General features: G+C 58.7%; 2 protein-coding genes across 2 annotated transcripts; one reads left to right on the top strand and one right to left on the bottom strand.

Moving 5' to 3' along the window:
* Positions 1-176: 176 nt before the first annotated feature.
* PLEKHH3 (pleckstrin homology, MyTH4 and FERM domain containing H3) lies at positions 177-8,487 on the top strand. The gene is made up of 13 exons (XM_007449858.1): positions 177-366; positions 2,358-2,413; positions 2,750-2,829; positions 2,928-3,119; positions 3,206-3,363; positions 3,475-3,595; positions 4,386-4,692; positions 5,278-5,485; positions 5,725-5,861; positions 6,154-6,286; positions 6,469-6,927; positions 7,205-7,396; positions 8,109-8,487. Exons 1-13 carry the CDS (start codon positions 205-207, stop codon positions 8,274-8,276), a joined length of 2,373 nt encoding a protein of 790 aa, XP_007449920.1. The 5' UTR covers positions 177-204; the 3' UTR covers positions 8,277-8,487.
* A 908-nt stretch (positions 8,488-9,395) lies between these two features.
* On the bottom strand, positions 9,396-14,762 carry TUBG2 (tubulin gamma 2). Its single transcript, XM_007449857.1, has 11 exons — positions 14,457-14,762; positions 14,051-14,163; positions 13,679-13,846; positions 13,234-13,302; positions 12,815-12,894; positions 12,282-12,408; positions 11,189-11,275; positions 10,926-11,075; positions 10,357-10,509; positions 10,112-10,273; positions 9,396-9,784 (listed from the first exon to the last, which is right to left on the bottom strand). The coding sequence occupies exons 1-11, from the start codon at positions 14,503-14,505 to the stop codon at positions 9,587-9,589; spliced, it is 1,356 nt and encodes a 451-aa protein (XP_007449919.1). The 5' UTR covers positions 14,506-14,762; the 3' UTR covers positions 9,396-9,586.
* Between the last annotated feature and the right edge of the window lie 694 nt (positions 14,763-15,456).

Here is a 15,456-nt window from a genome sequence, read left to right as displayed (position 1 = left end):
CTCAGACTCTGAGCCCCCCGCAGGCTCTAGCAAGCGACCCCTTGCACCCCAGAGCCAGACACCGCCTCCTCCCAGTCCCCCTCTCCCTTTCCCTCCTCCCTCCTCATCTTTCCCCCGGCTCGGGTCGGAGCCCCGCCAGTTTCTCCGACCCCCTGCAGCTCGGCCCCGGCTGCCCGCACCCCAATCCCCCGGCTGCTCGCCCGGATGCCTCTCCCCGGGGGATTGTGGTGGCTCCTCTGCTGCCGTCGAGGCTTTACTCTTCTGCACCGGGACTACGGGGACGGCGAGCTTAGCGGGGACGGGGACGAAGACGAGGACGAGGAGACCTTTGAGCTACGGACCCCGAGTCCAGCGGGCGGCGGGAGGGTAAGTCCCGGGGGGTTTGAAGCCTTGTCTCAATCCCTCTCACTACAACCGGCCGTCACGCCTGATCCTGCTCCAGACTCGAGCCAAACGCCGTGCTCTTGCGGACTGGGGACTCGGGAGACGTTTTTGCCTGGGGGCCAGAAGCCCCCTAGAGCTCAAGCAGCAGCCCGCCTCGGGATGTGCCTGTGGGCCTTGCGCAGCACGCTGGGCGCTGTCCACCTGCTGGGGGCCCTGAGGCAGGAGAGGCGTCACGCCTGGCCCGACCTGGCCCAGCCTCTCCCTTCCCCGCTGGGCCCGCGTCCCATCCTGTCTCCTTCCGCCTCCGCCAGCGCCGAGGAATGTGGCGAGGCCGGCTGGGCGGCTCGGACACCTGGGTCCGCTCCGCTTCCAATTCATGAGCACTGAGCGCTGGGGCCAGATGCGGGAGTTCCCGCCGCGGGGACCTGGGCAAGGGGAAGCAGGCATCCTCAGACTGGGGTCCGTGGCGGGGACCCCATGGAGAGGGAGCTGGGGGCCACAACTCTCCGAGGACCCCTCATCATTATCCTGACACTCAGGGCCTCCCTGGTGAGGCTCCTGGGGAATCCCTGAGGGAATGGTGAGGGACATTCGGCTCCTGGGTTTTGTCGAATCTCCCCGTGGCGAAACTGAGGCTCTATTGGTGTGAGAGACCATCATCCCCTGACGTCCCCTCTCTGATGCCCCTGCACGCCAGCAAGCAAACTTCGGGCAACCAGACTCCCGTGTGCTGTGGCCTGGGTCAGGCTCCCTTCCCCCGCTCAGGGGTCCCCAGCAGGCCCGGTGGCTCAGTGCCCGGGTGGGGCGGGCTGCGCCGCTGGGGCCGGCGCCAGCACCTGGCGGAGGCGGAGGGCGGATAAATATAGAGGAGGGGCGGGGAGGGAGGGAATCAGGGGACTGCGATTAGGGGAGTTGGTCTAAGAGAGGGGTCAGCACCTGCCCTTATGGTGGTGTGGCTGAGAGCCCCTCTCAGACCTTCCAGAAGAGGATCTGCGCCCCCGAAGGCACAGGACCCAGGCGTCCCCAAGGTTCCAGCCAGAGCAGGGTCGGCTTTGTGAACCACTGCCATTGCCTCCCTCATGCTCCACCTCCACCACCGCCCCCCTCCTTGGAGCCTGGGGACAGGTGTCCCTGGCCCCCTTCCCCCACCTCCCCCTCCTGACTTTAGCTGCCTGGATGCAATGGGACCGTGGCACAGTTCCCGCCTGACCTGGCTCCTGGTAGGGTTTTAGGCCTTTCTTAGACCCCAGTCTACAGTAGAAGTCCCAGGGCACAGGGAGTGTGGTAGGGGGAGGGCAGAATCCTGGACTGTACCTCCCATGGAGAGTATTCTTCAGCCTGGCCTGAGCCCCAGCAAAAGGACAGGGTCTTTACTTCCTACTGAGTTTCAGGGGTCCCTGTGGGAGGGTATAAGAAGCTCTTGGAGAAAGCCCTGTACCGAAAGGGTCCCTCTTCCCTTCATTCACCTCCGTGCCTACCGCCTGCCTGCCAGCCTGAACGCCCGCCAGCCAATCAAGGGAAATGAGGAGGAGGGGGTGACTCCGACTCTGCCAGAGCAAGAAGGAACTTCATCCACCTCTGCCTCTTCACAGATGGGGAACCTAAGGCCCAAAGACTCGAAGGGGCTTGCCAGGGTTCCTCAGCAAGTTTGTAGATCCGAGTTAGCGGTTTAGCCGGTATTAGAACCCAGGTCTCCTGACTCTCTGCCCAGTGCTTTTTCTACTCTACCCCAACACCTGATTGCCTCTTTAAAGAATCACAGAGATCAGGCGAGAGTCTTGGCTTTTTAGCTTGGGCTGTTCTGTAGAGACTGGTGGAAGGGGCTAGCCCAGTGGCTTCAGCTCGCTCAGTCACAGTCACCATCCCACTCCTTGATTCCCCAATCCTCTGAGCAGCGCTGTCCTGCGCCAGAAGGCACTGGCATCCTGCGAGGAGGGTTCTTAGCCTGAGGGCTGCCCTGCCTGTTTCCCCAGGGCCCCCTGGATGTGACGCTGACTCAGCCTGTGAGGAGCGGTCCAGTCTCAGACAGGTGAACTCAGCCCCTGTGTCCCATGGTCTGGGACCCCCAGGTTCACCGGCTTCCCTCCCGCGGTTGTGCAATAAGGGAAAGGCCTTACGGCCGGACGCTGTGGTTTGGCCGGGGTCCCGGGGGGCGGTCCGGCTGGGGGCGCGGGGAGGAAGGGGGGGTCCGGGCTATTTCTGGTGCGAGGTCAGAACCGCCCAGCGGTTCCCACAGCCTGGGGGAGGGGCGCCCAGCCCGGGGAGTAGGCACCCCTCGCTGTCTGGGGAGCCCTTAGAGAGGAGCCTCCTGGAGGCGGGTGCAGGACCTGCAGGCTTGCCCAACCCTCGCTCCCTTCTTGCCCAGGCTGCAAAGCTGGGAGGAGACGCGGAGCCTCATCCCGGAGAAGGGGCCGTCAGAAGACGACCCAGACGTCGTCGTGAAAGGTGGGGATCCACCTCATGCGCTCTAGAGGCCCCAATCCCGATCCTCCACGGGATAATGTCTTCTCCTGCCGATCCCCTTTCCCTCCTTCTCCCCGCAGGTTGGCTGTACCGCGAGCCCCGCGGAGGAGGGGCGCGGCCCTGGTTGCCCCCGCGCCGAGCCTGGTTCGTGCTCACCCGGGACTCCTTGGACCAGTTCAGCAGCAGCGGGAAGGGGGCGCGGCGCCTCGGGAGCCTCGTGCTCACCAGCCTGTGCTCGGTGACCGGCCCTGAGCGCAGGCCCAAGGAGACAGGTGAGACCTCCTGGGGATTCTCCTACCTCCCTAGGTAACTGCCCCAGCCAACCCTGATTGACCTCCGCGGCCTCTCTTTCCCCCAGGTCTGTGGTCAGTGACCGTGTCTGGCCGGAAGCATAGCGTCCGGCTCTGCTCGCCCCGCCAGGCTGAGGCAGAGCGCTGGGGGGTGGCGCTGCGCGAAGTGATAGCCTCCAAGGCGCCGCTGGAGACCCCCACCCAGCTGCTGCTCAGGGACATTCAGGTGCGAGGGAGGGAACTCCATGGAGAAAGAGGAGGGTGGTGGACCCATAAACTTTCTGGGTTCATGGTGAGCCCCCTTCTCCATCACTTTGATCATTTCCATGGCCTCTAGGAGAGTTGTGGGGACCCGGAAGCTGTGGCCCTTATTTACAGACGGAACCCAATTCTGAGGCACACTAGTGGGGCCCTGTATGCCCCGCTCCTGCCCCTGCCCTACGGAGTCAATGCCCCAGGTGAGTGGTGCCATGGCCCAAGTCCCTTGGATGGGGAATCTGAATGCCTCACCTGATAGGGATCTAGGAGTCCTCAGGGGGCCTCCCCAGCCCCTCATTTTTCAAAGGATGAAGATGAAACCAGAAGCTGAGCAGACTGATACCCCAGGTAGAGGGGGAGGAAAGCCAGCACAGAAAGTAAAGGCTCCCTTTGACCACCTTCTCTGGATCTCATTCTGACTACTCATGTTCCTTCATGAGTTTTTTACACCCTCTATTTTGTTCTCTCATTATACTCTCAACACCACGGCATACTGCCTTTACACGTGGTGGAAAAGCCACCACCTTGGGAGAATGTGCTGACCTCATCTAGTTATACTTGTCCCCAAAAGGGAACAGTGACAGGCCCAGGTCCTCAAGCTAGAGGATTAAGGGGAGCTGGGAGAAGAACCCTGGTTTTCTGACTCGCGGTCCAACCTGTTTTCTGGCCCATGGTGATAGCTGTCAGTACCCAATTACAGAATCTCAAGGTTGACCCTGTGTCCTTATAGTCCATCCATCCAAGTTACTAACTCAAAGTGCAGCCTTAGGGGATCTGGGTGGGGGGAGATTCCCGGGAGGCAGGGGTTGAATTTGGCTCTGTGGGGACGATTGCTTTCCCTTCACTCTTCCTGTCCTTCGCACTCTCCCCTCCTTGCCACCCCTGTCCCCTTACACTCCCTCTGACCTTCCCCTGGTTCATGCCTTCCTCCCAGGGCCCAGCTCTGTGTCCCCTCTCCAAACCGTCCCTCCGCCCCCGCCGTCCCCGCAGGTCCGGGCTACGCTCCCTTGCGCGAGGAGGCGGTGCGGCTGTTCCTGGCGCTGCAGGCCCTGGAGGGGGCACGGCGCCCCGGGCCCCTGATGCAGGGTGTGCTCCAGACCTGCCGGGACCTGCCCGCTCTCCGAGACGAGCTCTTCCTGCAGCTGGCTAAGCAGACCTCGGGCCCCGCAGGCCCCCCCGGGCCTCCAGCTACCCAAGACCCCGCGGCCCTGCGGTACTGGCAGCTCCTCACTTGCATGAGCTGTACCTTCCGGCCTGGCGGACCTGTACGGGGGCACCTCCTGGGGCATCTGGAGAGGTGAGAGGGGAGGCGTGGGGGTAAGGCCAAGGCAAGGGAGCTAAGGGGCTGGAAAAGAATGGCAGGTCTTTCCAAAGAGTTTGGCAGATGGAGAACTTGGACCCAGACAAGGGAAGGGACTTGCCCCAAGGTCAGGGCTCTGCTAACATGCATAGTGCCTTTGTGGGAATTACAAGATCATACACCACTTGCGGGCGGAGGAATTACAAAAAGGTTCCCGCTTTGGGCAGCGGAATTATTGAAAGGCTGTTTTTCTCGGAGCTGATGCAGTCCAGCGCCAGGGCTTTTAGGTTGGAAAGAGGAATGCGGCTGGAGTTTGGATTTCAACCCGAAGGAGGATCATGGAAACTTTGGGAAGTGGGAGGAGGCAGTAAGGAGAAAGCTGCCAGGGGCCTTAGAAAGTAATTCTGCTCCATACAGAGCATCAGGGTAGATTCAGAAAAGCTGGCTGCGCTGCCTTCAAGGAACTTAGAGTTGGAGGGGAGGGAATCGGCGAGGCGAAATAAACTATAAAGTAAGAAGGCAATAGGGTGGAGGTGAAGGAAAGCCCTTGGAGCACTGACTCTCCAGTTCTCCCTAACCCAGGACTGAGCAGGCGCTTCCGGACTCGGAACTGGCGGAATATGCGCGCTTCATACGAAAAGCGCTGGGCCAGACGCGTGGCCGGGAGCTGGTGCCCTCACTGGCAGAGATTTCCGCGCTGAGCCGACGGCAGGAGTTGTTGTGCACCGTGCACTGTCCGGGGGCTGGTGCCTGCCCTGTGGCCATAGACTCCCACACCACGGCGGGAGAGGTAAGACCACAGAGAAAACCCCTGAAACCTCAACCTTCCTCCCAGCTTCCCATGCCTGGCTCTCCTGGTGCCTGGGCCCTAGGGTTTGCCCGAGTCTGAGAGTCATCAGTTGGCTAACGGCTGTGTGTGGCGGGACTAAGAGACCTGAAAGACCCCTCCAGTTGGACCCCTCCAGAAGTACTGGCAAGACCCCTGTGCGGTCTGGGTCTGACTTTCCTCTTATGTTCTCACCCCTCCAGGTTGCTCGAGAGCTGGTGGGGCGGCTGGGCTTGACCCGGAGCCGCAATGCATTCGCGCTGTACGAGCAGCGAGGGGCCCAGGAGCGAGCCCTGGCCGGGGGGACTCTCGTGGCCGACGTGCTCACCAGGTTTGAGAAGTAAATGTCCAGCCCCAGCCCTGCTCTCCGTTAGCCCATTCGCCTCTCGGCTTCGGTCAATCCCTAAGCAAACGTTTACCGAGCGCCTGCCACTTGCCCGGCACGGTAAATTTCACTGGTTCACGGATGGATTCTTGTCCGCCGGCGGTTTGCAGTCAGGCTTCAAGGCTTGCCTCCTCTGTCCATTCCGCCCGGGCCCCGCCCCAAACATCTGCCCCCGCCTCTTTCCCCTGGGCCCGCGCCTTGGGGGCCCCTGCTTCCCGGGCACATCGCGGCCTTCTTTATTCTGCAGCTTGGCGGCTGAGGAAGCCGGGCTGGAGGACCCGCCGGACTCCGGATGGAGACTGTGTCTGCGTCTTCACGGACCTCTGCACCCTGAGGGGCTGTCCCCAGACGGTCACGAACTGCCCTTCCTCTTTGAGCAGGTGAGGATCTCAGGCATTCACGCCCAGCGAAGACCCGCGAGCCTGAACCCCTCCGTTTCTGGGCCATCGCATTTCGTCGTTATGGCAACCCCGGGGGAGGCGGTGCTCGAACCCAGACACCCTAGGTGTCTTCGAGACGGCCCCCCGCCGCTCCCGCGCTGATGACCCCTGCCTCCCCGTAGGCTCAAGCTCTGCTGCTGCGCGGCCGGCCGTCCCCGCCCGACGACACGCTGCGCGCCCAGGCGGCGCTGCGCCTGCGGAGCCTGCACCGAGACTTCTCCCCGCGGGCGCCTCTGCAGCGCCTGGACCGCTTGCTGCCCACTCCGGCCCCGCCGCGTGAAGACCCTCTCCGCCCGGTGCCCAGGCCTCCCCGCTCCGCCGCCCTGCTGGCCGGGGCAATCTGGAGTCCGGCCCTGGCCAAGAGGCGGGCGGAGCGGGCCCGGCGCGGCGGGGCCGGCCGCACGGCGGGAAGCGTGGCCCGCGAGGGAGGAGGTGGCGCCGGCACGGCGGCTGCTGTGCTGGGAGGCTGGAAGCGGCTACGGGGCATGGGCCGAGCTGAGGCCATGGCTGCCTACTTGGCTCTGGCGGCGCAGTGTCCAGGGTTCGGCGCTGCTCGGTATGACGTTCTGGAGCTGAGCACGGTGAGGGGGAGAAGGGAGAGGGGGACTCTGGCGGCCCGAGCCCCACACCTTTGCCCCAGAGCCACAGGCCCCCATTGTGGGTCACTTCACTCCCTACACCCAGCACAGCTGCCCATCTCAAACCCCAGGAGTCACTGGCCCTGGGGCCCTCACCTCTGTGGAGCTGTGGATTATAGGGGGGGACCAGGAAACTTCTTGCTCACAGCCATCTCCCCACACCAAAAATAATGCTGCAGGGTCCCCTCCTTCCACCCTGACTCTGCCTGTCTGTCCGCAGGAGCCTGGTGGGGGCGCTCCACAGAAGCTATGCCTGGGCCTGGGAGCCAAGGCCATGTCCCTCTCCCGACCGGGTGAGACACAGCCCGTTCACAGTGTCAGCTATGGCCGTGTGGCCGCCTGCCAACTAATGGGCCCCCACACCCTGGCATTGAGGGTGGGAGAGAGCCAGCTCCTCCTGCAGAGTCCCCAGGTGAGTGGGAAGAGGGTGTAGAAGGAGGAAGGAAGGGAAAGGATGTCAAGAAACATTTATTAAGCATTGAGCATGGGCCAGGTACAGCTCTAGACCCTGGGGATCCAATAGTGATCAAAGACAAACTAAAGGAGCTTTACATCAGAGCCAGCGATCAGACACTAAACAAGGAATCAAAGACTTTTTTCTTTTTTTCTAATTTTTTTGGCCACACCAGGCGGCATGCGGGATCTTAGTTCCCTGACCAGGGATGGAACCCATGCCCCCTGCAGTGGAAGTGTGGAGTCTCAACCACTGGATAGCCAGGGAAGTCCCCTCAAAGACTATTTAAGACAGTGACAAATGCTATGAAGGAAAGGGTAGTGAGACAGGAAGTGATTGGAGGGGGCCATAGCATTAGGTAGGATGGTCAGGAAAAGATACGCAACAACAGTGACACTTAAGCTAGCCAAAGGAAGACCTGGGGGCACAGCATTCCTGGTAGAGGGACTTGCAAGTGCAAAGGCCCTGAGTTGAGAATAACCTTAGGATATTACAGGAGCAGAAAGAAGCAAGTGCGGTTGGCACATTGTGAGTGAGGGAGAGCGATGATGAGGAAGGAAAGATTGTAGGGGGCAGCTCACGTAAGGCCTTGGGAAGGAGCCTGGGTGGAGGTTAAGAAAAAGGAGAACCCAGTGGCCCCTTGTGTACTCTGACCTCTGCCCTCCCTTAGGTGGAAGAGATCGTGCAGCTGGTGAATGCCTACTTGGCCTCCCCTGAGAGGCCCAGCAGTAGTCCTCCTCCATGCCAAGACCTGACAGACACCTCCCCTCCCAGCCAGTACCCGGGCCTGGACGAGCCCCAGGGACAGTCTGGCTGTTTGGGGCAGCTGCAGGACTGAGCTTGCCAAGAGGTCACGACCTCCCTCTTGCCTCCATCCTGGACTTGGACTGCTCTGCGATTTCAGGGAACCATGGATCCTTTTGGCCCTGCAGGGACAGGGCACACCCCACACCCAAGGGCTGCAATGGGTGCAGACAATTTTCTAGTTTGTTTCTTAATTTATTTGTAGAAGAGAAGACACACACACAAAAATTCCTTATTTACACAAACCCTTGCTGTGGGAGTGTTGTCAGTGGGACAAGTTGGAGCCCCAGAGCTCAGAGCTCCACCTCCGGGGATGCCCACACTCTGGGCTTTTACCAGCACTGAGGGGAGTCTGAACACCACAGGGCTCCACCCTCCGTGACCTTCTGGATTTAACCTCCTCCTGGCCCGTATGCTGCCCTAGGGTGGTGGGTGAGGCAGGCAAGAGGACAGCTTTGGAAGCTGGCAATTACTCACCCTTCTTCCACAGAGTGGCATAGGGGTGGCCTCTTGGCATCCCTGAGGCCTGAGGACAGTGAGTCATCAGGACTGGCACTACCCAGTCCTACCCTGGTGTCCAGCTTCTGGGTCTTGGTTGGGTCCATCTTTAATGTGCCTACTGCTTTGGGACTGGAACAGAAAAAGCTTGGGGCAGGATCAGACCCAAGAACTTCTCTGGCACAGATAAAGAATTTATCAGGATGGGCTCAGCCCTACTTTTATCAGATTGGGCTGAATTAGACTGACTCCTGAGGATCTAATTGCCTTGTGCCTGGGAATACAGTCTTGGCTTTCTTGACCTGCATAGAACGCTGCAGGCCGTCCTTCAGTAGCCTTTACAGCCTCTGCCCTGAGTGGAGGAGGCTGGGGCAGTATGGGCAATATTGATCCACCCTGGGGCAGGAGCTTAGGCACCGAGGAGACAGCAGACATCAGTAATCCTATATAGTCTTGAGAGTAGGACTGGCTACAGAACAGCTTGGTTCTAGGTAAGGGATGCTCATGGAAACAGTGGACACACAAAGACCGTGACTAAGCTAGAGCAGGTAAAGGCCCCCCCTACCAACACATGCCTGGGAACTGTGAGGCACCATGGAGATGCTTTTATCGTCCCCCATATTCACAGACCAAGGCCTGACTATATTCACAGTGCAGCTTTATTACTTTATTAGAGCTAAATAAGCATATCAAGGGTCAGGCATGGAAGGGAGGAAGCAGGGCCAACTCCTGGGCTGAAGGAGAACCTAGAAAGGTTGCTGGTGAGGGGAATTTGGACCAGAGGGACCAGGCATGATGGGGGCTGTGCTTACTGTCCAGCGGGTGCCCCAGGAAGTGGGGAGGAAGTCACTGCTCCTGGGTGCCCCAGGAGATGTAGTCTGGCCGCGTGGCGGCATGGTACTCATCAATAAGCTCCTGCACGACCTCCCTGGACCTGTCCAGCTCATCAAAGTTCTCCTTGAAGATGTCCTCCTTGCGGAACTGCTCCAGGAAGGCCTCCCGCTTCCGCAGCTTGTCGTACTGCTGGCAGGAACTTTCAAAGAGCTGCAAGAGATGGAAATCTCCGGGAGCCAGTGCAAGACAAGGGGTTGGAATGGATCTGGGGGAGAATGAGGAAGGTGGCTAGTGGAAGAGAGTGGCCACAAAGAAGACCAGGAGACTAGGCTCACGCTTGTCGTACTGGCGACAGGTCCGCTCGAAGAGCTTGGGGTGTGCAGAAAGCAGGGGTCACAAAGAACTTCAGCGAACAACATGGCCCAGAGAGCCAGGGAACCAAGGCTGGGCTATCTCCACAGTAAAAAAGCCAGAAGCAGGGGCAGCAGGGGTGCGGCACAACCAGGACAATACTTATGTGCCAACTGTGAGACTCACCGACGAGATGCTGGTGTGGTTGGCCATCATGAGCCCGCTGACCCTGTGGGCAGAAGGCAGGTAGGGCGACTTCCGGGACAGGGCCACCTGGATGCTGGCTGGGCCCCAGGGGATGAAGTTGGCCAGCTTGCGTTCCCGGATCCTCTGCAGGCTCTTGTGGACCTGGGGTGGGCACAGGAGTGGTGCTGGTAGCCTCTCCTCCACCCCTGTGGGCTCTGGGGGTAGAACGAAGAGGCCTCACCTACCTGGGTGGGGTCCACCTCCCCCTGGATGATGTTGAGGATGGCGATGTAGCAGTGGTTGGTCTGGCGATCCCGGCCCGTGGACACCATCACGTTCTTGGGCTGCAGCAGCCTCCTCATGACATCCAGGACCGTGGTCTTCCTCACGCTGGCCACCTGAGGGGACAGTGGCCACAGGGCAGGCCAGCACTCAGGGCACGGTCGAGAAACGCACGGACAGAGAGCAGTAGGCAACACATGTCCCCGTCAGACTCGGGGCAGTTTGGCCTCTGTGGGGAGTGTCCTTAGATTCAGGTCCACACTGAGCCTCTGCTGTGGGATCAGGGATCTCAGTCCTCCCGAGCTCAGCAAACTCATGCCCTTGTGCAGGAGCATCCGCAGACCCCGCACAGCCCGGGCCCTGCAGGGAGCCACAGGCAGAGGGAAGAGGAGAGCAAGTCAGCCAGGAAGTCGCCCAGCCTGTGCCAGTCCCAGAGCGCAGGGCCCCTGGGGGCTGCGCGGGGCAGCTCCGGGGGCAGCAGGGGAAAGAGAAAGGCTGGTCAGGGCCTGCTGGGCCTGCGGGCTGCTCTCACCGACTGGTCCGTGGTGAGCGGTGTGTAGCCGGTCATGAGGAAGTGGAGCCGTGGTGTGGGAATGAGCGAGGCGATGAGGCCGATGAGGTCGTTGTTCATGTAGCCGGGGTAGCGCAGGGTGGTGGTGCTGGCCGACATGATGGTGGACACCTGGGGACAGGGGTGCTGTGTCAAGGGCCTTGTCCTGGGAGGCCTCCCTTCCCCCGATGGCACTCCGGCAAGGCGGGGTTCCAGTCCAAGAGAGTCTAGGAGTGAGGGCTCACCAGCTGGTTGATCTGAGAGAAGGATGGGTTCTGGATGTGCAGGCGGTCTGTGGCGATCCGGTTCAGGGCTGTGTTGTCCAGCACCACCTGGGGGGACAGAAGAGGGTCACGGCACCTTTTTGAGGAGAAAGCGGGCAGAGAAGTAAGTTATTTGCTTAGTCCCCCTCTAAACTCCAAAACTAGGAAGTAGGTGTGCTAATTTAAAAGGCAAGTACTGTCTCTGGGGCATCAGGAGACACGTTTCTACCACCCAGTGCATTAAACAAATATCTGATTGTCCAACATGTGCCAGGCATGGTGCCTAGAGAAACTGTGGAGAGTAAAACAGGCATGGTCTTCCCCCTCACCACATCTATAGTCTACAGGAGGGACACCGACATTAAATATAAAACAACAGAAAAGTATAGTTATAGCCTGAAATATGCACAAAGGAATTTGACCTTGTCTGGGTGGTCAGGGAAGGTTTTGCTAAGAAAGTGACCCTTGGGCTGAGAATGTAAGCATGAGTAGGCATTAAACAGACTAAGTGGAGCGGCTTCCCTGGTGGCGCAGTGGTGAAGAATCTGCCTGCCAATGCAGGGGACAAAGGTTCGAGCCCTGGTCCGGGAAGATCCCACATGCCATGGAACAACTAAGCCCGTGAGCCACAGCTACAGAGCCCACGTGCCACAACTACTGAAGCTCGCGCGCCTAGAGCCTGTGCTCTGCAACAAGAGAAGCCACCGCAATGAGAAGCCCACACACCACAACAAAGAGTAGCCCCGCTCGCTGCAACTAGAGAAAGCCCGTGCGCAGCAATGAAGACTCAACGCAGACAAAAATAAAATTAATTAATTAATTAATTTAAAAAAGAAAAACAGGCTAAGTGGAGACACGTGGGGTGGGAGTGTGATATTCACTTTGCTGAGAGTCTTTCTGCCTAAAGGGACTATAAGAAACTTGGGATCAGGTCCTTATTTCATAATTTGGTCTACCAGGTATGGCTTTGTTGGTCCTCTGTTCTCTGGGCAAGGGCTTGGGAAGGGCAGGGTATAGGTGTCTCCCTGGTTTGGGGAGGTTGACCAAAGCCCCCACTCCCTCCTCGCATGCTCACCACACAGTCTGCGTTCTGGGTCAGCCTTTTGAGCGTGAGCAGTGAGTTGTAGGGCTGGACCACCACATCGCTCATCTCATCCTGGTTGGGAAACACTGAGTATGTCTGCACCAGCTTCTTGGGGTACCTGGGGGTAAGGAAGAGGGAAAGGGGAAGGTGACATAGTGAATTGGAAGGACTCCCATCACTGCCCATCTCTATCTTCTCTAGGGATAACAGGGGCCATTCCTTTCCAAGTGCCACCAACTTCTTATACGAAAGGGGTGAGGGCAGAACTGAGCCTTCAGAACCCAGAAGCCAAAAAAGATAAGCCTAAAGCATCAAACCTTGTAGGTCCCCTTCTCCCCCTAGGCAAACCCCCCACCTGGGAGTTACTGCTTCCAAGATGTTCCCTTGGTGGCCAGGCTCTGTTCCTACCTATTACTCAAAGGTGGTAGTGGCAGGCCTTCCAGTCCGAAAGAAAAAAGCGATAAAAAGGAAAGACGTTACCCAGGGAAACAGGGCTAATGCCCTCTCCCCAAACACAGGCTTACCTGTCATTCAGTCGCTCTAAGAGGTAGGAACCCAGGCCAGAACCGGTGCCCCCAGCGATGGAATGACACAGCACGAAGCCCTGCAAGGGAGGGATGGAGAGGCAGTCTCCAGGGATCTGGCGGAGAGGCTTCAGGGTTGTGTCATTCCCCACTTCCAACATGCTAATGTGTCAAGGCTTCCTCTATGTCCATCCAGACTGAGGCTCCTTGAGAAGGAAGAAGCTGATGCCATCCAGATTAGGATCTCCTTGAGGACAAGGACTGTACCTTATTTACCTCACTATCTCACATCTGATACTCAATGGAAGAGTTTTGAATTGAATTGCCCCCATCACACATCTGATCAGGCTACCTCCTGACCTTTCCCCAGCACTTTTCAGCTTCCTCCCCACCCCCACCCCTCAGGGGGGCAGCCTCACCTCTAGGCTGTCACTTCCATCTGCTTCTCGGTCTATGATGTCAAAGATGTCTTCATGGATTTTCTCACCCTGTGTAGAGACATGAGGAGGGAGGATGAGGATGAAGTTTCTGGAGAGCATCTCTTTTCGGCACCAATAATTCTACTGTCAGACACTGCTGCCACCTCAAACAAGAGGGCTATGGCCCTTCCCCCAGAAATGCTACTTTGCAAATGGTTTGCACAAAGTTTGCATAAACCTCTCTCTGGCTGCCCCTCTTATCAGGGTAATCCCCTTGTCTCTTATTTATTGTCAGTGTGGTCAAATTCCCAGACTGCTTGTGCCTGCCTTGCCCCAGGAAGGGAACATCAAGAATCTCTGGGATGAAAAAAATCTCTCTCTAGGAAGTCATAGGGCCTGTCCCCACACGGGAATGGAGTTGTTCTGCCAGGGAACAGCAAATGACCTGGGAGAATCCGCTGGCCCAGTTGTTGCCAGCTCCTCCTCCATGCTCTGACAGGTAGATGTTCTCTGGGTTGTAGAGCTTGGCATAGGGGGAATTGAGGATGGAATGGATCACCCGCGGCTCCAGGTCCAGCAGCACCGCCCTGGGGATGTAGTGCTCATCGTCTGCCTGTCAAGGGGAGTCCAGGATCGGGCCCAATAAGCTCGGGCCCACCCAGTCCTCCAGTCCTCCCACCTCTGGCTCCTGCCTGCCCTCCCTCTTCAAGCCAGCCGCCCTGGCTCCTCTGCCCAGCGGGTTTCCAGTACCAAGCCACTGCCCTTCCCTTCAGGCCCCCTGGGCCACTACCGGCCCTGGCCAAGTCGCTGGGGGCACCTGGTAGAAAAAGACGTCCTTGCGGTCAGTGCCTTCGGTGGCGAACTCCTCCACGATGCCCTCGGGGCTGATACCATGCTCGGCGCACAGCTGTTTCCAGAACTCGAACCCAACTGGGGGGAGAGGAGAGACGCCTGGATCTGCTAGAGCCGTAAGGCCTCAGGAGCCCAGGGTGAGGCTCAGAGGCTGTCACTCTCAGAGGGTGGGCCCAAGAGTCTGGGAGCCGTGACAGCGGGGGGCTGGAGGCAGGGCTCTCGGTCTGGGGTCCGGGACTTGGTTCATCATGCGCAGTAGGGCAGGGGGTTCATGGAAGGGAAAGCGGGGGCTGGAGGATGCGAAGCACTCGGGTGGGACCCGAAGGGGCAGAGAACCGGAGACTGGCTGGGCCCGGCGATCGTTCGCTCACTCTGATTGCCGCACTGGCCCAGTTGCAGGGTGATGATCTCCCGGGGCATTGCTTTTCAGACGAGGGCGCGCCAGCCCGTCCAGGCCCAGCGGGAGTCACGGCAGGGACTAATGCCTGGCAGCTGGACGCGCAGGACGTGGGGAGCGCGCGCTCTCTTCGGCTTTTGACGCGGATGCTCAGTCTGCGCGTGTGCAGTGCGGGCCTCCCCTCGGCCGGCGGCCGCGGAGCCCAACCTGGGCATCTTCTCCCCAACAGCAGTTGCAGCTGGAATTCCGCACAGGCGCAGAGTGAGGCCACGCCCCTCCTGCCCACCCACCCCAGCTCCGCGTCTGCGTAGTGAGACTTGCCAGGCCGCGGGGTAGAGACTGGGTGCGGGGGAGGGGAGGGGAGGGGCGGGGCGATTCAGGTGTCGGGCGTCAGCCGCGCTTCACAGGTAGGTGAGTGGTTCTGCCCGCTCTGCTAGGTAGAGGGGCTGGATTCAAGCCAATTTTCTTCTTTTAAATTTCTATTTTTAAATTAAATGTACCTAACAAAATCTACCGTTTTAACCATTTTAAACTACAATTCTGTGGGATTAAGTACATACACATTCTGCAACTGTCACCACCATTCATCTCCAGAACTGTCACCTTCCCAAGCTGAAACTGTAGCCCTTGAACAGTAACCCCGCCCCCATCGCCATTCTACTTTCTGTCTCTATGAATTTGACTACTCTAAGTAACTCATATAAGTGGAATCACACCGTTTTGTCCTTTTGTGTCTGTCTAATTTCATTTAGCATAATGTCATCAAGGTTAGTCCATGTTACAGAATATATCAGAATTTTATTCCTTGTTAAGGCTGTATAATATTCTGTTGTATGCATATACCACATTTTGTGTTTAATCCATCCATCCATGGACACTGGAGTTGCTTCCACCTATTAGCTATTGTGAATAATGCTGCTATGAACATGGGTGTACAAATATCTGTTCGACTGCCTACTTTCAGTTCTTCTGGG

The sequence above is a fragment of the Lipotes vexillifer genome, unplaced genomic scaffold (genome assembly GCF_000442215.2).
Source record: "Lipotes vexillifer unplaced genomic scaffold, Lipotes_vexillifer_v1.1 scaffold2106, whole genome shotgun sequence".
Taxonomy (NCBI): Eukaryota; Metazoa; Chordata; class Mammalia; order Artiodactyla; family Lipotidae; genus Lipotes; species Lipotes vexillifer.
Note: the sequence above shows the minus strand (reverse complement) of the source record. Positions and strands in the feature narration are given on the sequence as shown.